Source organism: Canis aureus, chromosome 14 (genome assembly GCF_053574225.1).
Source record: "Canis aureus isolate CA01 chromosome 14, VMU_Caureus_v.1.0, whole genome shotgun sequence".
Classification (NCBI taxonomy): Eukaryota; Metazoa; Chordata; class Mammalia; order Carnivora; family Canidae; genus Canis; species Canis aureus.
This window is the reverse complement of record NC_135624.1, coordinates 62,296,770-62,319,838: the sequence shown is the minus strand read 5'-3', so window position 1 is coordinate 62,319,838 and position 23,069 is coordinate 62,296,770. Positions and strand designations below refer to the sequence as shown.

The 23,069-nt window shown below is 36.2% G+C and overlaps 1 protein-coding gene across 10 annotated transcripts in view; it reads right to left on the bottom strand.

Moving 5' to 3' along the window:
• Positions 1-23,069, bottom strand: part of YTHDC1 (YTH N6-methyladenosine RNA binding protein C1) — a 39,564-nt gene that overhangs the window by 11,455 nt on the left and 5,040 nt on the right. For 5 of the 10 annotated variants that reach the window (XM_077848211.1, XM_077848219.1, XM_077848209.1 and 2 more), the window contains exons 2-9: positions 17,601-17,702; positions 16,932-17,263; positions 16,383-16,815; positions 10,418-10,507; positions 9,896-9,949; positions 9,260-9,354; positions 7,613-7,721; positions 7,414-7,531 (exon numbers count right to left, since the gene is read on the bottom strand). In XM_077848211.1, the coding sequence (XP_077704337.1) occupies positions 7,414-7,531; positions 7,613-7,721; positions 9,260-9,354; positions 9,896-9,949; positions 10,418-10,507; positions 16,383-16,815; positions 16,932-17,263; positions 17,601-17,702 (1,333 nt within the window). The remainder of the gene's footprint in view (positions 1-7,413; positions 7,532-7,612; positions 7,722-9,259; positions 9,355-9,895; positions 9,950-10,417; positions 10,508-16,382; positions 16,816-16,931; positions 17,264-17,600; positions 17,703-23,069) is intronic. The other 5 variants (XM_077848210.1, XM_077848215.1, XM_077848216.1 and 2 more) reach the window with 3 other exon arrangements.

Here is a 23,069-nt window from a genome sequence, read left to right as displayed (position 1 = left end):
GTCCTCCTCCTTTCAATAATGCAATACTTCCTACCACCCATGGAATGCCTCTTGACAATATATTTACTTATAAATTCATGTATCTCCACACATTAATCATGCTCTTCACTTATAGTGCAGTACCTATATAACTTAAATCCTGGCTCTAAACTCTGAGCCACAGGGTAAAATGGTCTCATCTCACCAACATAAAAATATCCTATACTTTTATATTCTTTACCAACCTAGCACAATGCTGACTGCAAACATGACATGTAACCTGTTACTTGTCAAGGAATAATCAAATTAACAACACCTGATAAGGTTTTATCTATGTGTGCATAAAGTAAGGCCAAATTAAATAAATGCTTTAAGGAACTATTCATTATATCCATGATACACATAAACTTGCTCAGCCCAAAGACATACAAAGATGAGTAAGAAAAAGAGCTGTTTGAAGGGTGGCTCAGTTGGTTTAGCAGCCAACTCCTGATCTCAGCTCAGGTCTGATCTCAGGGTCATGAGCTCAAGCCCCATGCTAAGCTCTTCACTGAGCAGGGAGCTTACTTTTAAAAAAAGAAAATTACCCTTAATTTTCTTTCACGGTTACCAAAAAAAGAATAAATGAACATACACAATTATTTGGGTAAAAGAATGGGTACCACAAATAGAACAGAGAAGTTTTGTTGTTTTTAATACGGATGGTCATACCTATTTTGGAGAGAAAGAAAATAATCAAAAGATGTTTCCTGGAAGTAGCATATGGAATATGCCTCAAAGAAGAGTGACCCAGGAAAAGTCAAATGTTAGTAGCTAAGGAAGGGTCACATTTGAAGCAATGAAAGAGCTTGTGCAAAGGTATAAAATAGAGAAGAAAAAACACAAACAAGTGATTTGATCCAGTGGATAAGCTATATAACCATTTATTCTGATCTTATACGAATTTTCTTAAAAATGAACACAGAATGCTAAATTTTAAACCTTGGGAAAAAAGAAAAGTGTATCTAAAGTCAAAATAACACAGTGGCATACTCTGTGGCAGTGGTGATGCGAACGTATGGGAGAATTGGTTATGAATGCTGAAAATGCCCACTAGGTTTTAAAGCCTGAATTCCTAGTGTAACACTCATCTTACTTCACACATCAAGAGTGGTTCAAGAATACATATGTCTAAAAAAATAAAAAATTTTAAAAAGAATATATACGTCTACAAAATATATACACTTTTTTTTTTTCAACTTTTCAGCCTATCAGAAGTTAGGAAAAATAAGACTATCACTAACAAGTCTATACACAGCCTAGAATATCCAGAGGGAAATCTCTAGTTCCCTATGCTTTGTACTTTAATACTTTCTTAGATTTCCCCTCTAAACTGCCAGTTATTTTGTTTCAAAGATTTTATTTATTCATGAGACACAGAGAGAGAGAGAGAGAGAGAGACAGAGACACAGGCAGAAGGAGAAGCAGGCTCCATGCAGGGAGCCCGACATGGGACTCGATCCCAGCTCTCCAAGAGCAGGCCCTGGGCCAAAGGCAGCACTAACCTGCTGAACCACCCAGGCTGCCCTAAACTGTCAGTTAAAAAAAGTTACAGGAAAGGAATAAATAACCTACAAGCCACCAAAATTTAGGAAAATTACAATTATTACTATATAAAATTAGTTATTTAAATATTAATGGAATACTAAAGGTCCAAAGTAAAACTGTATGTTATGCTGGTTGAGTCCCTTGGAGTTATTAATCTTTGGTGGCACTGGTTCTAACTAGCTAGATTTCAGAGATATTTTACCATGTTGACAAATCTCTACCAGGTATCAAGTGAGAATTATGAGGTCTTTGGAAAAACAGGACTCTGAATACATTAAGAGAAACCGCAGAACTGCAATCCTATTATAGAATAAGCATCCTAAAAGTTACCTTTGGAACAGATGTGTAATGACGAAGCCTACAGATGACTAGCTTTACTGTGAGCACTTTAGAGAACATTGAAATAACTCACTGATTTAAGGGGCCTGGTTAAATGGGGCAAACTTAACAAAAGAACATATAACCATACAAAGGTTCTATTGTACTAGGTAGTGTTTGATTATTAAAGTTAAAAGAAGTAATGGAGAAATTCTAAAAGAAGAGAGAAAATGGGTTATTTGGAATGGACACTAAAGGGGTGAGCATAAAATATCAGTAGATTTAAATCTGGATAAATGACATTTCATAGCACACTGCCTTATTTTGAGCTAACTCCTAGTGACAACTTAAGTAAGTCACTTTTTGTGGCTCCTCTTGTATCTAACATGTATCATGCAGTCGTAAACTTCAGTGTGTCCACAAAATACCTGAACTATCAGAAATTCAACAAGTGTGGGGTGTCTATCAAGATACGGCATTTTGACAATCAGATACTACTGATACAAGTAATCTATGGACCATACCTAATGAAACAAGTTTAGTTATTAAATTCAAAGGGTACTTAAACAAGTCTGTCATGACTTTTGTATCTGAAAAAAAAACAAAAACCTGAGAGCAGTTACTGTTACTGATAGCAAAGCCTTAATTGTTTATAAAGTTTGATACAGAAAACTTAAGAGTACAAGAGACTTACCCTAAAGAAATACCAATGTAATAATTACATGACCCTCCAGAACTTTTAAGTATAATAAAACTACGCTTGAACATAAGTATTTTAAAAATTAAAGTTACATATAGAAAAAAATTAAAGTTATAATTTTATTTAAGAATATTTTTTTCAGGGATCCCTGGGTGGCGGAGCGGTTTGGCACCTGCCTTTGGCCCAGGGCGCGATCCTGGAGTACCGGGATCGAATCCCATGTGGGGCTCCCGGTGCATGGAGCCTGCTTCTCCCTCTGCCTGTGTCTCTGCCTCTCTCTCTCTCTGTGACTATCATAAATAAATAAAAAATTAAAAGAAAAAAAGAAAAGAAAGAATATTTTTTTCAGGGCAGCCTGGGTGGCTCAGCAGTTTAAGCGCCTGCTTTGGCCCAGGGCGTGATCCTGAAGTCCCGGGATTGAGTCCCATGTCGGGCTCCCTGCATAGAGCCTGCTTCTCCCTATCCCTGTGTCTCTGCCACTCTCTTTCTCTACCATGAATAAATAAATAAAATCTTTAAAAAAAAAAAAAAAAAGAATATTTTTTTTTCAGGAGGTGCCTATCTACTGGCTCAGTCGGTTAAGTGTCTGACTTTGGCTCAAGGTCCTGGGATGAAGTCCTGTGTTGGGATCTCTGCTCAGTGGGGAGTCTGCTTCTCCCTCTCCCTCTGCCCCTCCTCTCTCAAATTAATGAAATTTTTAAAAAGATGGGGGGGTCCAGGGCGGTTCAGTCAGCTAAGTGTCTGCCTTCAGCTTGGGTCATATTCACGGAGTCCTGGGATAGAGCCCCCCACACTGGGCTCACCACTCAGCAGGGAGTCTGCTTCTCCCTTTCCCTTTGCCTCTCCTGCTGCTGCTTCTCTCTCGATCATTGTCTCTCACTCTCTAGCTCTCAAATAAATAAAATCTTTTAATTTTTTTCCAAAGATTTTATTTATTCATGACAGACACAGAGATAGAGAGGCAGAGACATCGGCAGAGGAAGAAGCAGGCTCCATGCAGGGAGTCCAATGCAAGATTCGATCCCAGGACCCCAGGATCGTGACCTGAGCTGAAGGCATACGCTTAAAAGACGCTGAGCCACCCAGGCATCCCTCAAATAAATAAAATCTTAAAAAAAAAAAAAAAAAAGAACATTCTTTCGGGGGGATGGGGTGGCAGTCAGTTTTAAGCATCTGACTCTTGGTTTCAGCTCCAGTCATGACCTCAGGACTGTGAGAGCAAGCCCCAAATCAGGCTCTGTGCTCAGCACAGAGTACTTGAGATTCTCTCTCTCATACTCCCTCTGGCTCCCTCCCACTCATGCACGCATGAGCGCTCTCTCTCTCAAGTAAGTCTTTTTATTATTTTAAAGATTTTCTTTATTTTTTTGAGAAAAAGAGAGCGAGCAGGCACAAGCAGAGGTAGTGGCAGAGGAAGGGGCAGAGGAAGGGGGGCTCCCTCCCCGCTGAGCAGGGAGCCAGATGCGGTGCTCTATCCCAAGACCCTGGGATAAGGACCTGAGCCGAAGGCAGATGCTTAACCAACTGAGCCATCCAGGTGCCCTCAAATAATTAAATCTTTAATAAGAAAAAAATTAGAAAGGGCAGCCTTGGTGGCTTAGTGATTTAGTGCCACCTTCAGCCCCGGGCATGATCCTGGATACCCGGGATAAAGTCCCACGTCAGGCTCCCTGCATGGAGCCTGCTTCTCCCTCTGCCTGCCTCTCTCTCTCTCTCTCTAATAAAAATAATCTTAAAAAAAAAAAAAAACAATTTGGAAAAAAAAAAAAGAAAAAAGAAGAAAAAGGAAATTCTTTCCAGGTAAACCTAAAACTTAATTAAAATATAATAAAGAGGGCAGCCCCGGTGGCGCAGTGGTTTAACGCGGCCCCGGGTGTGATCCTGAAGACCCAGGATCAAGTCCCGCGTCGGGCTCCCAGCATGGAGCCTGCTTCTCTGTCTGCCTGTGTGTCTGCCTCTCTTTCGCTCTCTCTGAATGAATGAATGAATGAATAAATAAATAAATAAATAAGTCTTTAAAAAAAATACAATAAAGAAACTTTACAACCCAAAATCTTGTACAGAAAGTTAGTAAGATGGACTAGCTGGTTTTGTACGCCTTCTGCTGGTATACACATTTCAAACAAGTTAATAAAATAGCTAATACGTCAATGGAGAGAAACAGGAAGACAATAATATATGAACAAATTAAGCTTATCTTCTGAAATTAAGTAAAAGGGCAGCCCAGGTGGCTCAGCAGTTTAGTGCTGCCTTCAGCCCAGGGTATGGCCCTGGAGACCTGGGATCAAGTCCCACATCGGTCTCCCTCCATGGAGCCTGCTTCTCCCTCTGCCTGTGTCTCTACCTCTCTGTCTCTCATGAATAAATAAATAAAATCTTAAAAAAAAATAAAGAAAAAGATTTCTTTATCAAGAATTTGGAAACAAAGGTTAATAGAAAAAGTAACATTCAAAACAAAATGTACTGCAACCAGTCTAAAATTGGTTATTTTGCCTCCTAATCCTAGGACATCATCTCCAAATATTTTCCAGTAACATCATTAACATTTCTAATCGTAAAGCCATGAACTTCTTTGGCCTTCACAGTTATAGCCATCCAAATAAATCAATCTGCTAAGAAATTGGAAGTACTTTGTTTTCCCTATAAAGAATTTTTTAATTTTATGATTTTAATTTGATTATAATTTAAGTATAACTTAACTACAATCCTAATTTTTTTTAATTGATTTTTTATTGGTGTTCAATTTACCAACATACAGAATAACCCCCAGTGCCCGTCACCCATTCACTCCCACCCCCCGCCCTCCTCCCCTTCTACCACCCCTGTTCGTTTCCCAGAGTTAGGAGTCTTTATGTTCTGTCTCCCTTTCTGATATTTCCCACACATTTCTTCTCCCTTCCCTTATATTCCCTTTCACTATTATTTATATTCCCCAAATGAATGAGAACATATAATGTTTGTCCTTCTCCGACTGACTGACTTCACTCAGCACAATCCTAATTTCTAAACAATCATAAATTTATAATTTAAAACTGTAGGTGTAATAGGAGCAGAGTAATATGACCTACAGTCTCAGCACCAACACTGCATTCCAAAATTATAATTATCCAATTTTTCATTATGTTTTTCTATGTTGTTACATGGATAATTACTTCTGCATACTACATTTAAGTGACAAACCATAATTTACTTAACCAATTTCCTATATGGAAGAATTTAGATTGCTTCTAATTTTACACTATAGAAAGTAATGATGGGATGAGGAGTAATGATCTATTTATGCAGATAGCTTTTTACCACTCTATCAACAATCAACCTAATGCACTATTTTTAACAGTATCATTGCCCGTGTATCTTCATAGTCCTTCACTGTCCCTTAAGTAAAAGTTTAACTCCTAGGGTGGCCCACATTACTGTTCATCTTTGCTTTTTTTTGTTCTCTTTAACATCTGCTTCATAAAAAAAGGTGGCTCCCTATTCTACTCACATATCAACCCCCACCTTCCCACCTTCTTATCCCCATGGTTTGTTTTCATGCTCATGGGCTGGTTTGCCTTCCAGAATATTAATAGCACTTTTTATTCTTATTATCCAATCTCTCCATCTCCATCAAAATCCAACACCTAAGCTATCTTTAACTTACAAAAAATACATATGATCTGTTTATTTTTTTTTACTGAAATTAATTTTACAAGCAACAGATGTGTGCATGCCACATAAAGTTCACTCAAATAACTAGCTTTTTATGTTAAAATAACTTTCTAGGTCCAGAATAGAACTGCTTGTGTCCAAAGAGCCATTTCAACAAGCTTCTTTAACTTTTGTATCCCTGTTAAGTGCTCTGTTTGACAGAAATGCAGTATATCCAATCAGCCAATTCCCAAACACGAAGCCACCTCAGTCTGGACTTTCTCATCCCAAACAAGGCTGACAATGTAGCCCTATCCAAACATTTTCTATTTGTCTCTTCCTTTTTCCTCATTCTTTATCCTACAAAAAGCCTTCTACCTTCTGCCTCATCCTATAGTTCTCCACAGGACACTGTCCTGAAGTGTTAAAAGTTTGTATCACCTAAATTTATTTTAATCATTTTTAAACAATGTACAATCATTCAGTAAGAATATAAAAATAGGGATCCCTAGGTGGCTCAGCGGTTTAGCGCCTGCCTTCAGCCCAGGGCGTGATCCTGGAGACCCGGGATCAAGTCCCACATCAGGCTCCCTGCATGGAGCCTGCTTCTCCCTCTGCCTGTGTCTCTGCCCCTCTCTCCCCCCACCATGAATAAATAAATATTAAAAAAAAAAAATAAAAAAATAAAAATAGTGGTAATAACTCAGAGCTCAAAATGAGTCTATTCTTCTAAATAAATACATTTAAATCTTAATTACATCAGTATCAAAACATTATAATGCCAACTAAACACGATTTGCCAACTTAAGAAGCCAGTTGTTCACAGCTAAGTCACCTCCAAAATGTTAGCCAAGTTAAAAAGTGACTATTTTCCTACTCCAGTTACAAACTTACTATTCTATTACTAACATAGAGAATGGAATACATAAAACTCCTGACTAAATAAACTTTTGCCCTTCACATTACTATATTAGATTATGTAGACAGTGAACAAGACAAGCAAAACACGGTGATACTAGTTTTATTTTAGTACTGCCAAACTTTCTGGATCCAAATCAGCCTAGGAATGAGACCAAAAAAAGAGTAATAAGAAAAAATAAATTAAAACTAAATGACTGTGGAGTTTTAACATTACTCCCAACTGGTAGCCTATTCAAAACAAAGGCAAATTTAATCATCTACACAATTGTGCAATTTACCTGCAAATCCAGTCAATTTTAAAAACTCCTCCCAACATTTTAGCATTCATTCCAGCTGGCAGCACCCAATGTATAGGAGATCCTCCATGATGTGATTCTGAAGAAAGCCTTGCAAATCCTAAGGGAATCAAATCATAATATAAAATATACATGCTACTATAAATGATGCTTTTATATATCCACATTATTGTTTTCTTACCTTGAAATTTTCCACTCTCTCTGACAGAAAATATTAATATAACACTCCTTGCAGATCTGAATGCAGCATTTAATTTCTTCTCATTTACAGGCAGTGTGGACCAAACACCCTACACAAATGATGTAAAGATCAGACAGAAATTAATGCAAATCTTTCATCTTTGCAATTTTATCTGCAATAGACCAAGACTACTGATACTGTTTGCTTTAAATTCAAGTAAGCTATAATAAAGTCTTATTTATCAACTGTCAAAATAATGTACTAATTTATTAAAAACTCAAGAAAAATATGGAGAAAATTCTCAACCTTCACAAAATCATTAAAAACATCAGAAAAACACGTTGTGTCAGGGGTGTCAAAACTTTTATGAGCTAGAATTCTATATAACAGAAAGAACCACCTACAGCTATTTTAATATCACAACCATTTACTATGGTAAAAATAAGATGTTTGAAGGTGAATAATACATACATATATATATATATATATATATATATATACACATACATATATATATATATATACATATTTCTCCTTTAAAAACCGCCTAGCCAAAATAATTAAAGAATACTGTATTGGTAAATCCATCAGTGAAGAATTTGTCCAGTTCCTAGCCTTTCTCATTTTTTCTATTTAAGTTCAAATTTTTATTCATCAATAGTTTGACTAAGAAACCTGTGTTGTACATAGCACCAGAAAAAAGTTATTGATTTCTAAAGACACTTTAATTACTTGTTTGTAACAAGATTAAAATAGAATGATAAAGTAAGGCAGAAACTCTAATTCAGTTCAATCTGTTCATACAATCAAGATCTCATTCACACTAAGTGCTTAATACTTTTGCTTTAAATTCAATCTAGCAGAGCAACAGGATAAACTTCCAGTACATAGCTATTTAATATATTATTCCTTCCATTTAAAAAGTTTGTTGGGTAATCATTAATGTGAAATATATGAGATTTTTACACTGACAAAAATAGGGTTGGAAAAATTATTTACTTTCTAAAAATCAATAGAAGCTGAAATGACTCCTTTTAAACCAAGAAAAGAAATATTTTATAATGCTGTAACAAACAGATGTATGTTTGTAGCAAAAACGTAGCAGAAAATTAGTATCTTACAATATCCTATAGCAACTGGACATACCATTTTTGCAAAGCCTTGGGTGGGCATTTAAGCTAACTCTCCCTTTTCTTCTAAATCCAAGTGATGTTACTTCTAAATATAAAAAAATTAAAAAACCTCTCCATAATAGAATGATTTCTTCTTAAGAAGATCTCAAGGTATAAAATCAGCATTGATATAAAACAAAAAATGTTAATTGCATAAACTTTTAAAGTGTTAGTACAATAACTTAGCAACCAAATTCAGAAACAAAAAAATCAAAAGCAGCACTATTTTACAGTACAAAGTATGAAACACACATATTCTTCAATAAAGTATTTTGACTTCTAATATCATCTTTAAAAGACTTAAATTACTACCAAGATGCCTCATCAGCCACAAAGCAGACCCTAAATGGCAACTGGACTGTGAATCCTGAAAGCTTTAATGAAAATCACAGTATACTACTCAAAATATTTTAAGTCTACCTTCCATTTAAAATTTTCAAGATTGGGATAGTTTCAACAGAACTGATGCTAATACCTTAGCTTTGGCAAGAGACACATTCTCATGGTTGTTACTCTTTATGAGAAAAAATCTTGCATCCTGTAGGACATATTTGAGTTTACTGGTTTGATCTGAAAAAAAGAAATCCAAAGTGATTAACCGGAGGCCATTATCACAAAGGTGTAAAGCTGTACTGAAATTAGCCCTCCACAACCCAACTAAACTTAAAATTCATCATCGCCCATTCGACCTGGAAAGCTGAGCCACAACACATAATAGAGCAAAGCTAAGAAAAGACACCAGCATTCTGTAAGAAGTTAAATCTAATCTAGTGATGTTCCGATATATCAGATTCACATTTAATTATGAAACGGCTATAAATTTTATTGATTTCTTTTACAAGATTATTCATTTAAATAGACCATTATATGCTATTAAAAATATATATTCCATCTGTGTCCAAAACTAAAATACCTTGCTATCGTTCTAAAAGATATGCAGTAAGTATATGTGGAGCTGTACCTTTTGTAAGATTACATTATTAACCCTTTTTTTAAATGTAATATATCAGAACATTACTACATTAAAACCAACCATTAATGGAGAACTAATAAGGCAAAATAATGACTTTATGCAGCATGCAATGAAAACAATTTCAAATTTAAATGATACCTTTTCGGACAGCACGAACGGAAGATGATAATTTCTCATGCTTCTTTTCTGAACCTGTATTTAGCCAAAGTACATTTGTTCAGATTGAGCTTTAATAGAGATAAGACAAAATTTCTACAGTCTTGTCACATAAAGTTCTCATTCAAGACAAATTATTCTTCCTGGCGCACCCACACACACAAAAAAAAATACTTCTCAATGTGTACGAGTGTTTTGTTTTTTGGGTTGTTTGAATTTTTTTTAAGTATGTATATTTGAACAGTTTCCCACTCAGAAAACTAGTCACTGAATCATCATCTTCCAAGAAAAAAAAAGTGAAATTCCACTTAAGCAGTAACAGAACAGGATTAAAATAATAAGAAAAAGCTTAGTTTCCTCTAGAAGTATTACACTGAACATGCCAAAAATCAATACTAATGAACATCAACAAATTCACACTAAACTACAGCCTCCACACTTTCTACAGCAAATTATATTAGAATCAGTCAGATATGATCACAAATAAAAGTAAAATGAGGATACCTGCGTATGATTCCGATGCAGAGCTTCCACTTCTATCAAAAACAATTGGAGAAATGCCTCTAGCTCTCTTCCTTTCCTTCTTTTTCTCATCTAAAAAGAATCAAACAAGATTTTTTAAAACATTACAATATAGGTACAGGTACTCAAATAAGAATATATCTTACGCCTGGTTTTTGCACAATCCCTAAATACTACTCATTGCTAATCTCTTCTCTAATCCCTCAGTTTCCTCAGAAGGTATTCCATTTCAAAAACACTGTTCAGGGCAGCCCTGGTGGCTCAGCGGTTTAGTGCCACCTTCGGTCTGGGGCGTGATCCTGAAGACCCGGAATCGGGTCCTGCATCAGGCTCCCTGCATGGAGCCGGCTTCTCCCTCTGCCTGTGTCTCTGCCTCTCTCTCTGTGTCTCTCATGAATAAATAAATAAAATCTTAAAAAAAAAAAAAAAAAAAAACTGTTCAAAAAACAGAAACATGTTGTTTCTCCCATCAACTTCAATCAAATTAAAAGCACATGGTCATAACTGAGAACTACTTATCCTACATTAAAGTAGTACTGAATAACATTTTCCAAGAGAAGGAAAAATCTGCAAAGCAAACACTGCTTTAATTTCAGTAAAAAAATAGTGTTTCTATGTACCAGATACCACTGTTCTAGTCGTCTCTCTAAAAAGTATACTATCATTCTTCATTACAATTCCAATGCTGATATTGGAACCTGATTTAGCCAAAGTACATTTGTTCAGATTGAGCTAATTAGATGTCTGACAAACCCCAGAACTCAAAACTTTTCAACTGTCAAAAAATAGTAATACACTATAGTAAGTTAGTGATTCCTTTTCTGGCTGCCACTGCTTGCTTTTATGTCTTCAATTCCATTCTTCTTGACCATTTCCCTCTTGGATTACTGTTCTTTTCAAATTGAATTTAAAATTTACTTCTAAAATGTTATGAATAGCCTATGTGTTTCTACTAAAAAGCTGAGAATGTCCAGTCGACAGAAGAGGTCTGCATTACCCGTCATTTAAGAACAATTTCAAGCTTAATTTGGAACTTTATATAAGCATATAAACAAAGACTTAAAATGGAATTAGGCTCTCCTGTCTATGTTTATTGGTATTTTAATTATATCATTATAAGTTACTTTTCAGCCAGGAGAGAAGGAATAAACATGGCAGAAAATGCACACATTTATTTTTATAAAAATAGCAAAAGCTAAAACGAAATGATCCTGCATACAATTTTCTATTATGTAACAAAAAGGAGTTACCTATTTAAAAAGATTTAGCTAAATTACCTCCCTAATCCTCATAATAAGCTCATAAGACTCTTAAAGCTATTATTCTCATTTACAGAAAAGAGGAGTAGCTAGGCAACTTGGCCAGGGTCCCATGTTCCTGGATGGTAGAACCTAGTTTCAAATGCAAGTTCCTCTACCTTGAAAGTACAAGCCCTGAGCTCTCTTCTGATTGAGCAAATAGAAAAGATATTTTACTACTACTCCTGAATTCCAAGTCTAATTAGTTTGAAGATGGAAAATTCCAACGACATTCTACATTCCTTTTCTTTTAAATATCTTCTTTCCTTTTATTATGTACTGCTGTCTGTCCAAATAGACATAACACGAAGTTTGTTACGTGATGATTTTCCTAACACAGGGCTGAAAGAGCAGGGCAGTAAATACTGGCACAATTACAAAACCAAGCTCATTTAAAGCCAGCAACCATGGGGGCATAATAATATCTCAAACAACCAGCTACAGAGAAAAGCATTTATTTCCAGGCTTGCTTGCTTTGAATGATGTCTGAACTTCTAAAAATTTTAAGAATCCTTTCCCTAGGGCCAACTATAAGACTTCAAGTGAACAGACTAAAGCCTTTTTAGTGTAAAATTACTAGAAAACCTCACCCAAATAGATGAGAAACAGAAGGTTTTGTCAAATCCTCAATCTCTCTCATACATGTGTTTTGTTTACTGGATACACATATACACATTCCTATATCGTGCCTAGCACTGAGCAGAAACCCAATTCAGTGAATCGATGAAGGACAGAGACTAAAAAGTAAAACCTTACTAATTTATTTAAAAATTTCAGTATGTTTCTTATAATTTTTCTCTTTGCACATGTAAGAGTCTAGTCATTATGAATCGATCACTAATAATACACACCTGTTGCTGATTAAAAACAATACCTTATCGTTTAAAGTATTGAAAGGATCTCTCACTAATGTGATACAGAAAAAAAAGGAGCAAAGTTGAGATCCTACTCAACTGTTTGGTTTTCTAAGAGAAAATTTCAACTTTTAAAAATAAATTATCATTAGAAATCTCCAAGGATTTTTCGTCTGTTTTTGTATAAAACACTCCCACTGCTCTTAAGTTTATGATCTCCTCTATTATTCTCAGGTCAAAAAAACAATGAAAGTGATCTAACAATCTTTCAATGACCACCCAAGTATACCCCTTCCGAATCAAAAAAGGGTAAAATAAACTAGAATCTAGAAAACTCATATTATAGAAACTAAACCGTGATCCCTTGTGTTCAAAAATAGACATCTCCTGGGGTGACGGGGTGGCTCAGTCAGTTCAGTGTCCAACTCTTGATTTCAGCTCACGTCAGGAACTCAGCGTCCCGAAATTAAACGCAGGGTCAGGTTCCACACTTTGCAGGGAGTGCTGGAGATTCTCTTTCCCTTTACCCACCCCAGCACCCCCAGCCTGTCCCTCACACTCTCTAAAACTAAAAAAATCTTAAAAAAAAAAAGACATCTCCTACTTAAGGAGTTCCAAATTCACCCCTTTTTCTTTCACACATTTTTATGAGAAACTACTCCCTGATTAAAAATAGTAACTTCCAGGACACCTGGGTGGCTCAGCAGTTGAGCATCTGCCTTTGGCTCAGGGAATGATCCTGTGGTTCCTGTGGTCCCAGGATCGAGTCCCACATCAAGCTCCCTGCAGGGAGTCTGCTTCTCCTCTGCCTATGTCTCTGCCTCTCTGTGTCTCTCATAAATAAATAAATAAAATCTTTAAACAATAACTTCCTGCACACCAGACACAGTCTCTAATAAAACATGTTGCACATAAGGAATCTTCCAAGGAAAAGCCAGTTTCCTTTTTCTTTCTTTCTTTTTTTTTTTTTTGTTAAAGATTGTATTTATTCATGAGATGCAGAGAGAAAGAAAGAGAGAGAGGCAGAGACACAGGCAGAGGGAAAAGCAGGCTCCATGCAGGGAGCCCGATTGTAGGACTCCATTCTGGGACTCTGGGATCATACTCTGAGCCAAAGGCAGATGCACAACCACTGAGCCACCCAGGCATCCTCCAATTTCCTTTAATAAGCAAAGTAAGAATTCCAGATATCTCTTTTAAAACAATAAATCTCTTCTAATAAACAGTTTTGATATCAAGGTTCATGAAACCATGGGCTACCATTCAAGTTGAAATATCTTATTCACAAAAAATATGAATTATCAAGTACCTTGCTAGTGATTAACATCACCTAGGAGCTTGTTAAAAAATGCAGATTTTTAAAAATGCAGATTATTTCAGATCCTACTCATTTAAACAAGTCTCCCTTGTTTGACTTATATTAAGACAAATAAGAATTCTTAACATGGATATAAAAAAGATTCCTATAATAAAATGTCCCCGACGCCATGGATGTTTCACACATTCATCACAATAAATGAACATTCACTGTCATGCACTTTTTGTTCTCTATCCATTATTATAAATTATTAAAGATATGTTATCCCATCAGTTTGCAAAAAAAAAAAAAAAAAATGATGGGAGAGTGCAATTAAAGATTCTACATAGTTTGGGGCACCTGAGTGGCTCAGCTGGTTAGGCCTCTGCCTTCAGGTCAGGTCAGGGTCCTGGGGTCAAGCCTTGCATTCGACTCCCTGCTCAGGGGGAGTCTGCTTCTCCCTCTCCCTCTGCACCCCCACCCCTGCTCACATTCTCTCTTGATTTCGCTCTCAAGTAAATCTTTAAAAAAAAAAATTCTACCAAGTTTTATATCAACTGCAACTACTCATCTACTCAGTTTAACTCTTTAACCCCCTTCAAAATCCTCACTAGGGGCACCTCGGTGATTCAGTGGTAGAGCGTCTACCTTTGGCTCAGGTTGTGATTCCAGGGTTCTAGGATGGAGTCCTGCATCAAGCTCTCTGTAGGGAGCCTGCTTCTCCGTCTGCCTATGTCTCTGCCAATCTCTCTGTCTCTCACAAATAAATAAATAAAATCTTAAAAGAAAAAAAAAATCCTCTCTAAACTCCCAAGCCTAGAATTTCAGTGAGCAAAAGGTTGAAAGCATTTCAGTTACCAATCTCTAGAAAATAGCTGGCCATCTGCTCTATCATCTATTCAATTTTAAGAATATGATTTACTAACAATGTACTATTAAAATGATATTACTAAGAATGTACTATAAAAATGATAAAATTGTATAATAATGAAGTTATGGGCTGCCCTGGTGGCGCAGCGGTTTAGCGCCGCCTGCAGCCCAGGGCGTGATCCTGGAGACCCTGGATCGAGTCCCACGTCAGGCTCTCTGCATGTAGCCTGCTTCTCCCTCTGCCTGTGTCTCTGCCTCCCTGTCTCTATGAATAAATAAATAAAATCATTAAAAAATAATAGTAATAATGAAGTTATAATGATCCTATATAACAAAAGAATGCATTTTTTCTTAATATTCCAACGTTTCATTCATTTAGCGTATGTAGCATATCTGGCTGTATCCTGACAAAGGATAGCCATGACAGTAAGCATAATCATCATAAAATGGCCAATAGATTTCTTAAGTACCCTGACTGCTCCTTGTTGTACACTCTGAATTTCCCCTCAAAAGAGCCCCCCACCTTAAACTAGTGACAACTACCTACCATTCCTATTATTTACATCTCGTAGATCAGATAGGGATAAAGTGGTAGGACATGTAGTACTGAAGCAATGACCCAAGAAAGCTCTTAGTTTCTCCACAAGAATTTTAAACTCCTATTTCCCACCTCTTGTACTTTTACACCCAGCCTTTGGGAGATCCTGCCCAAGTCAGTCAGCCTACAGATAGAGAAGTGGAAAAAGAGTGTGTATGCCCAAGAGAAAGAGAAAGTTGTTTTAATTTCTATTACCATATGACAGAAATCTAGAGGCACTGAACGTGGAAATACTGTAATACCTAGTAGACAAGTTCCATATCAATGTATTTCAAGTACATGGGCAGCCCCGGTGGCTTAGCGGTTTAGCGCCACCTTCAGCCCAAGGTGTGATCCTGGAGACCCAGGATCGAGTCCCATGTCAGGCTCCTGGCATGGAGCCTGCTTCTCTCTCTGCCTGCCTCTCTCTCTCTCTCTCTCTGTCTCTAATTAAAAAAAAAAAAAAAAAAAAAACTTAAAAAAAAATACATATATATGTATTTCAAGTACATCAGACATCAGTGTTTAAATAACCTGTTCACTAGAATGAAAATCTAAGAATTGGGACCCCTGGGTGGCTTGGCAGTTAAGCACATCTGCCTCCAGTTCAGGGTGTGATCCTGGAGTCCAGGGATCAAGTCCTGCATCAGGCTCCCTGCATGGAGCCTGCTTCTCCCTCTGCCTGTGTCTCTGCCTCTCTGTGTGTGTCTCTCATGAATAAATCTTTAAAAAAAAAAATTTAAGAATTTATAACATTAAAACCTGAAATACATTTCCATACAGTAATCAGATTTGTATTCATTTAGAATACAATCAATATGAAGCTGGAAGCATATTTACTAAGATATATAAATCTTACTCAAATGTATTTATAATACTCAAAAGCATATAATTATAAAAAAAAAAAATCACAAGACAACCTTACTAACATCCCACATCTCAAAGTATTTCATAATTCAACTAAAGCATGTTCAGAAAAAAATCAGGTATTTTTTTTTTTTTTAGGTATTTTTTTTTTTAAAGACAAACTTGTATATACAAAAATTAGTACCTGATCCATCTGTGCCTGAACCAGATCTAACAGATCCATCTGTGAAGGAAACGGATTCAGAATCAGAGTCGCTAGCTTCACTTCGAGTATCATAATCATTTCCCTCTTCCTTCTGGTCTCTCTCATCTTGTTCATATTCTTCCTCCTCCTCCTCCTCCTCCTCTTCTTCCTCCTCCTCCTCCTCTTCTTCCTCCTCCTCCTCCTCTTCTCCATCTTCATCTACTTCTTCATCTTCCTCTGCATCTTCTTCTACTTCTTCATCTTCCTCCACATCTTCCACCCCTTCCTCTTCATTCTCAGTATTATTGCCTTGTTCATCAGAAGAACCACTGCTGCCAGTCTCATGGTCAGAGCCATATTCTTCAGAGTTTACTTCTTCCTTAGAAGATTGGCTGGATCTGCTTGCACGTCTATCCACTTCAAGCCCAATTCTCTGATGTTTAAAGAAAAAGGGAATCAGCAGTCATATAACAGACAAGGTCAGAGTGAATAAATAGTTCTAAAGCCTCAATAAGAATTGCTTTGTTTTACATCTGCAATAACACTTACTACCTCAGAACCATCTGGTGTAGGGGATTTGGTCCTCCTTTCAGGATCTCTTTTCCGTAGACAAGTTTTTTCAGGTTGACTCTTATAAGGTTCTCTAGAAGCACTGCTAGACAAACGAATCTTCCGATCAGCTTCTAAACGCTTGCTTCTTTCAGATCTTTGATATTCCTCATTTTTATACTCTCCAACTGACTTTCCCTTTGTACTAACTATTCTTTTGTTATTGCTAACAGATGAGCTCAATGGCTTAGAAAGCAACTGTCTTGAATGAACAGAAGGTTTTTGTCGCTTGATGTCAGTAGATTCCATTCGGTCACTTTTTCTTTTTGATCCTTAAAAATACAATTTAAAGAAAGCATATAAAAGTATTTTAGGCATTCTATTTGTTTCACCAAAGACTGACAGATAATATGTATCAGAGAAAAAAAAAAGGCTAATTTCTTTAAAATGTTTTCTAAAATGTTAATCATTAAAAAAAGCTTGCAAATATAAATATTACACATTTGAAAAACAATAGATCACTTTTATTCATATAGAATTGGGTACCATAGTTTGTTATGATTGTACTTTGGTGTTAACAGATTCAAGGAATAAGAAAAAAAGTCACTTTCTTAATAAATTAAATCTTTATTTAAACTTATTTTAACAAAATTTAAAAATATTACATACCCTTCTTCTCGTTTTTATCTTGTTCACTCTCTGGATTATAAAGTTCATCATCCTGTTCTGGTACTTCAGTCAAAATATCATCAAGAACATTAAGTTCTCCATCTGAAAGCAAAGAATTAAAAATAGGGAAAAATCATTACCATGAAGCATTTATCTTCTACTACTACTATGTTGGGTCTAAGTAAATATGAAAACATAACCCTCAAAGACCTTTTATTTCAGGACCAAATACAAGACTAATTCTATAAAACCATTCACAGTAAAGAACATGATACAGACCTACAAAGCCAGGAGTAGTATACACCCGCCCCATAGGATATGAAAGGATAAACTACGAAAAAAGAAAATGTCAAGAACTTCTATATCTGTATCTCATCAAATAATTTCTCATTTTTCTAACTGCTCTAAAACGTACACAAAATATTAGTACAGAAATACATGCAGGTAACATAAACACACACACTTAAATAAGGATGTGTACTCAAGATACTTATTGATTACCAAGAAAAAATAATTTTAAGTAGAGGAAGATGACAGATTCAAACTTAACCAAGGTGAGTCAAATCAGTATCACAGACCACCTGGCATGATGCACACATCTGTGATATTCAAACTCTGAACCTATATGTGAGAAAATATCAAATAAACCAAAATGAAAGGTCATGCACTACAAGCAGTAAGAAATTACTCCAGATTAGAGGAGGATAAAAAAGACATGATAACTGAATAAAAAACATAACTGGGAAGCTAGTGAAATTATAATAAGGTCTATAAATATCACTGTTTCCTGATTTTGATAATACTATCATTAAGTAAATGTCCTAATTCTTAGGAAATACATACTTAAGTATTAAAGAACAAAAAAGTATTATGCCTGCAACTGACATTTGGTTCGGAAAAAGTGTCTGCATGTATCCATAGAGAAAATTAGGGGCAAATGACCTCAAGAAAAATAATATGGGAAGTCAACATTTGTGGAGTGGTTGAAAGGTAAAAAAAAATAATAATAACAATAATATTGTACTATTCTTATAGCTATTCTGTCCAAATGTCAACACACACACACACACACACACACACACAAAGAGTACTTTTGTGCTACAGAATCAAAAGCATTTCAGGCTGCTGATACAAACTATGAAACATGTTAACTTATTTAGACAAGAGAACTACTGACTATAACTGACATACTAATGATCATGAAAACCTGTAACTCAGTATTTGCACTGCATCCTTAATTCCTGCCACATCCAACAGAACAAAATAAATCCTAGAAATACATGCAAATATTTACTACTTTAAATTTTTTTTAATAGGGGTGCCTGGGTAGCTCAGCTGGTTAGGCATCTGCCTTCAGTTCAGGTCCTGGGACTGAGCCTCAGGTCCAACTCCCTCCTGCGGGGGCGAGGGGTGTGTCCTGCTTCTCTATCTGCCCCTGCTCATGCTCACTCTCAAATACAAAAAAAACTTTTTAAAAATAAAATAAATAAAATTGATTTTTTTTTTAATAATACACTAAAGCTAATGGTAAATGCTTTGAACCTAAGCATTCTGGTGCTTATCTTCCCAAATTTAAAGTGTGGTAAAGGGAAATATAAAGTCATGAACACTGATGAGACAGGACAATTACATTTATGGTTCCAGTCAAAAAGCAAAGCCCATTCAAAATTATAGCAAGGGCTACTGACCTGACTTAAGGTCTATAAACAGGATAAATGAAACTAAAGTATCTCCAAAGGGGGACAGAAATCAGTGACTGAAGAGAACTAAAATATTTAATGTAGGTATATGAAAGAAAACAAGGTTACACAGGGTACAGAAAAAGTAACATCTCAGTATTTGGAGTCAGACACAGTTACTGTTTAAGAGAACATCTTCCTTAGTATTTTGAGTCAACAGTTGCTGCCAAGAACATCAAGGGGGCACCTGGGTGGCTCAGCCGCTGTGCACCCTGTCAAATAAATAAATCTTAAAAAAAAAAAAAAAAAAAGAGTGGACTTTACTATTTTTCTAAAATGAATATACATACTATATGGATTTCCTTACTTTAGCTCTCTAGTCAATAAAAAAGTAAATCCAACAATCTTCACAAAAATTACATTTCTAAACCAAAAAAAAAAAAAAAAACCTATCACAATGAAATAGGCAATTAAGTAAGTATAGTGCTACACAAATCTTTCCATGAAATTACTAGCTTTGTATTACAGAATCAACCGGAAAGCCTGAACATTTAAATGAAGTTATATACTTTATATATGCTAAATCTAACACAGAATGAAGGAACTGCTCAGGTTAATTTAAATCAATGCAAATTTCAGGCATATTTAAATCATGGGTTCCCTACAAAAAGGTATTGTTTTAAAAAGTCTTAACTGTATTAAGTCAAATGCAGAGACTGGCTGCTGTTTTTAAGCTACAAATTTTTAGGACAACAAATATTAAGCAATACTTTTTTTTAACATTTGGCACTTTCACACGTATCTTATATACATATACGAAACACCTAAAGTATGGTTTATCATCTATTACTTCACAGATACATAAGTATAGGGTGGCCAAATTCATGTCTAGAGATAGATGGGTACAAGCCTACAGTTCAGGTTTTCTAAATCTAGAGTTAAATTAGATGGGGAGTATTTAAAAAAAAAAAAAAAAAACCTTTAAACAAAGTATAACAAAAATGCAAAATATTATTAAAGAGTCATGTTTAGGGGATCCCTGAGTGGCTCAGCGGTTTGGCGCCTGCCTTTGGCCCAAGGGCACGATCCTGGAGTCCTGGGATCAAGTCCCAAGTCGGGCTCCCAGCATGGAGCCCGCTTCTCCCTCCTCCTGTGTCTCTGCCTCTCTCTCAATCTCTGTGTCTATCATGAATAAATAAATAAATCTTAAAAAAAAAAAAAAAAAACTAATGTACCACAGAGCTCTGTATAATTGACATTATAGCATCTTGAAATTTACTTTAAGATCAAACACTACATCCTCACTTAACGGTCCACTTATTTTTATCCATTTTATATTTCATGATATCAATAATCGAACTGTGGGGGCAGTCCTGGTGGCGCAGCGGTTTAGCGCTGCCTGCAGCCCAGGGTGTAATCCTGGAGACCTGGGATCGAGTTCCACAGCGGGCTCCCTGCATGGAGCCTGCTTCTCCCTCTGCCTGTGTCTCTGCCTCTGTGTGTGTGTGTGTGTCTCTCATGAATAAATAAATAAAATCTTAAAGAAAAAAAAACATTAAAAAAAAATAATCGAACTGTGGTATTTAATCACAATACTGGCAAAAGACCTACAGAACAAATTCAGCCTATGGTTTATTTATCAGTAAGAATGGTTTTTGCATCCTAAAGAGGTTATGTTTAAAAGGGGGTGGGGGGGGGGGACATAGAACAACATGTGACAAACCCTTATGTGGCCCCCAAAGCCTAAAATATTATTTACTATCTGACCCTTTACAAAAAAAGTATGCCAAGCCTTAATATAAATGGCATTTTAAACTATTTTCTCCATTACTAAAACCCCTTATATATATATTTACTTAAATATAATATACAGGAGAAAGATCTGGATCTAGAAGAAAGAAAATCCAGGTTATCATATAAGAGCTAGGTATCTTCAGGAAGGTCCCAGTCTGAGCTCCACAGTTTCTTCACTTCTGGTAAGAGGCATTTAGAATAAAAAGACCAGTGTTTGGGGAAAGGAAAAGGAGCACACTTATTTGAATGTGTTTTAACCTATAAGCCATTCCCTATCACTATCAGATTCTAATAAGCCCTGCCTGCCACAAACCTTGTGTTCATGACTAGGGTACATGATAACACAAAATCTGGTCCAGAACACAAAAATCCTCTTCTTTTTTTAATAAACAAATAAATACATGTTCCGAGTACCTATTGCTGTATAACTACAAATCCCCAAACTTAGTGGCTAAAACAATATAATCATTTGTTATTTATTTCTGCTGATGGTTCTGGTGCTCAACTAAGGTCTCTCATGTGTTTGCAGTTCAGAGGGTGGCTAGGGCTAGAATCACCTGAAGCCTTGTTCATTCCGTGTCTGGCTGGCACCTATACTGGGAAGACTCAAAACAGCTAAAGCTTCGAGGGCGTTTCTTTCTGTGGGCACTCTCCATCATGGCAGCTTCAAGGTAGGCAGACTTTTTACATGGTGGTTTAGAACTCTAAAGATGTATATCCCAAAAGAGAAAAGGCCAGGTAGAAGCTCAGGTCACTATTTTATTCAGAGGTAATCACAAAAGTCAACCCGAGTTTCAAACAGAGGAAAACAGACTCCACCTAATAGATGGTAGAAGTGTCAGATACTTGGTGGGTGTTTTCAACTATCACCAACCATCAACTTAGTTTTGTTTAAACTTAAGGATTTTAATTACAAATGTAAGGTGTGTTTTTAAAAACCGAAATACAGTTTTAAAAGGTTGAGTATTTACAGTACTGAGTTATTACAAAGCTAATTTAAGCTGCTTTCTCTGACCACTTCTTTCATTGGCTAGAAAAAGTACACTTTGTACATATTTCACTTTTTCAACCCAGAATGAAGTAATTATAAAGTAAACATATTTTTTAAGATTTTTTTAAAATTTATTTATTCATGAGAGACAGAGACAGAGGCAGAGACATGGGCAGAGGAAGAAGCAGGATCCATGCAGGGAGCCTGGCATGGGACTCATCCAGAGTCTCCAGGATCACGCCCTGGGCTGAAGGTGGCGCTAAACAACTGAACCACCCAGGCTGTCCTAAAGTAAACCGTTATTTTAATTTCTCAGAAGCTACTGCTGCTGAAGACTAATCATCACTGGAATATCCTTTTTGGGGAAAAAAAATTCTCTTAAGAGACAAAATAACACCCAGTAGTTCTCTAGAGTGATCTTTAAAGTACCTTAATAAATTTAATTTTATTTAAAAAAACTTAATTTTTATTTTTAAAATAAATGCTTAATAATTTTGAATCACTGTCTTAAAATATACTGTATATTATATTATCATTCTGTGTATTTTACATTCAATTCCTTCATAGTAGCCTGACAGCTGCACCCCAACTGTTAATAAAAAGTGAAATGGGGATCCCTGGGTGGCGCAGCAGTTTGGCGCCTGCCTTTGGCCCAGGGCGCGATCCTGGAGACCCGGGATCGAATCCCACGTCGGGCTCCCGGTGCATGGAGCCTGCTTCTCCCTCTGCCTGTGTCTCTGCCTCTCTCTCTCTCTCTGTGACTATCATAAATAAATAAAAATTTAAAAAAAAAAGTGAAATGAACAAAGGTTAACAAATGTCAGATTAAGAAGAATTCTATGAACATACACAATTCACATACTACAAAAATAACTAGTAATATTTGAGATAAAGCACTTCATGTAGTTTTTGGGTAAGTCTGTATAAAGAATACAATATTTTGGGGATCCCTGGGTGGCTCAGCGGTTTAGTGCCTGCCTTCGGCCCAGGGCGCGATCCTGGAGT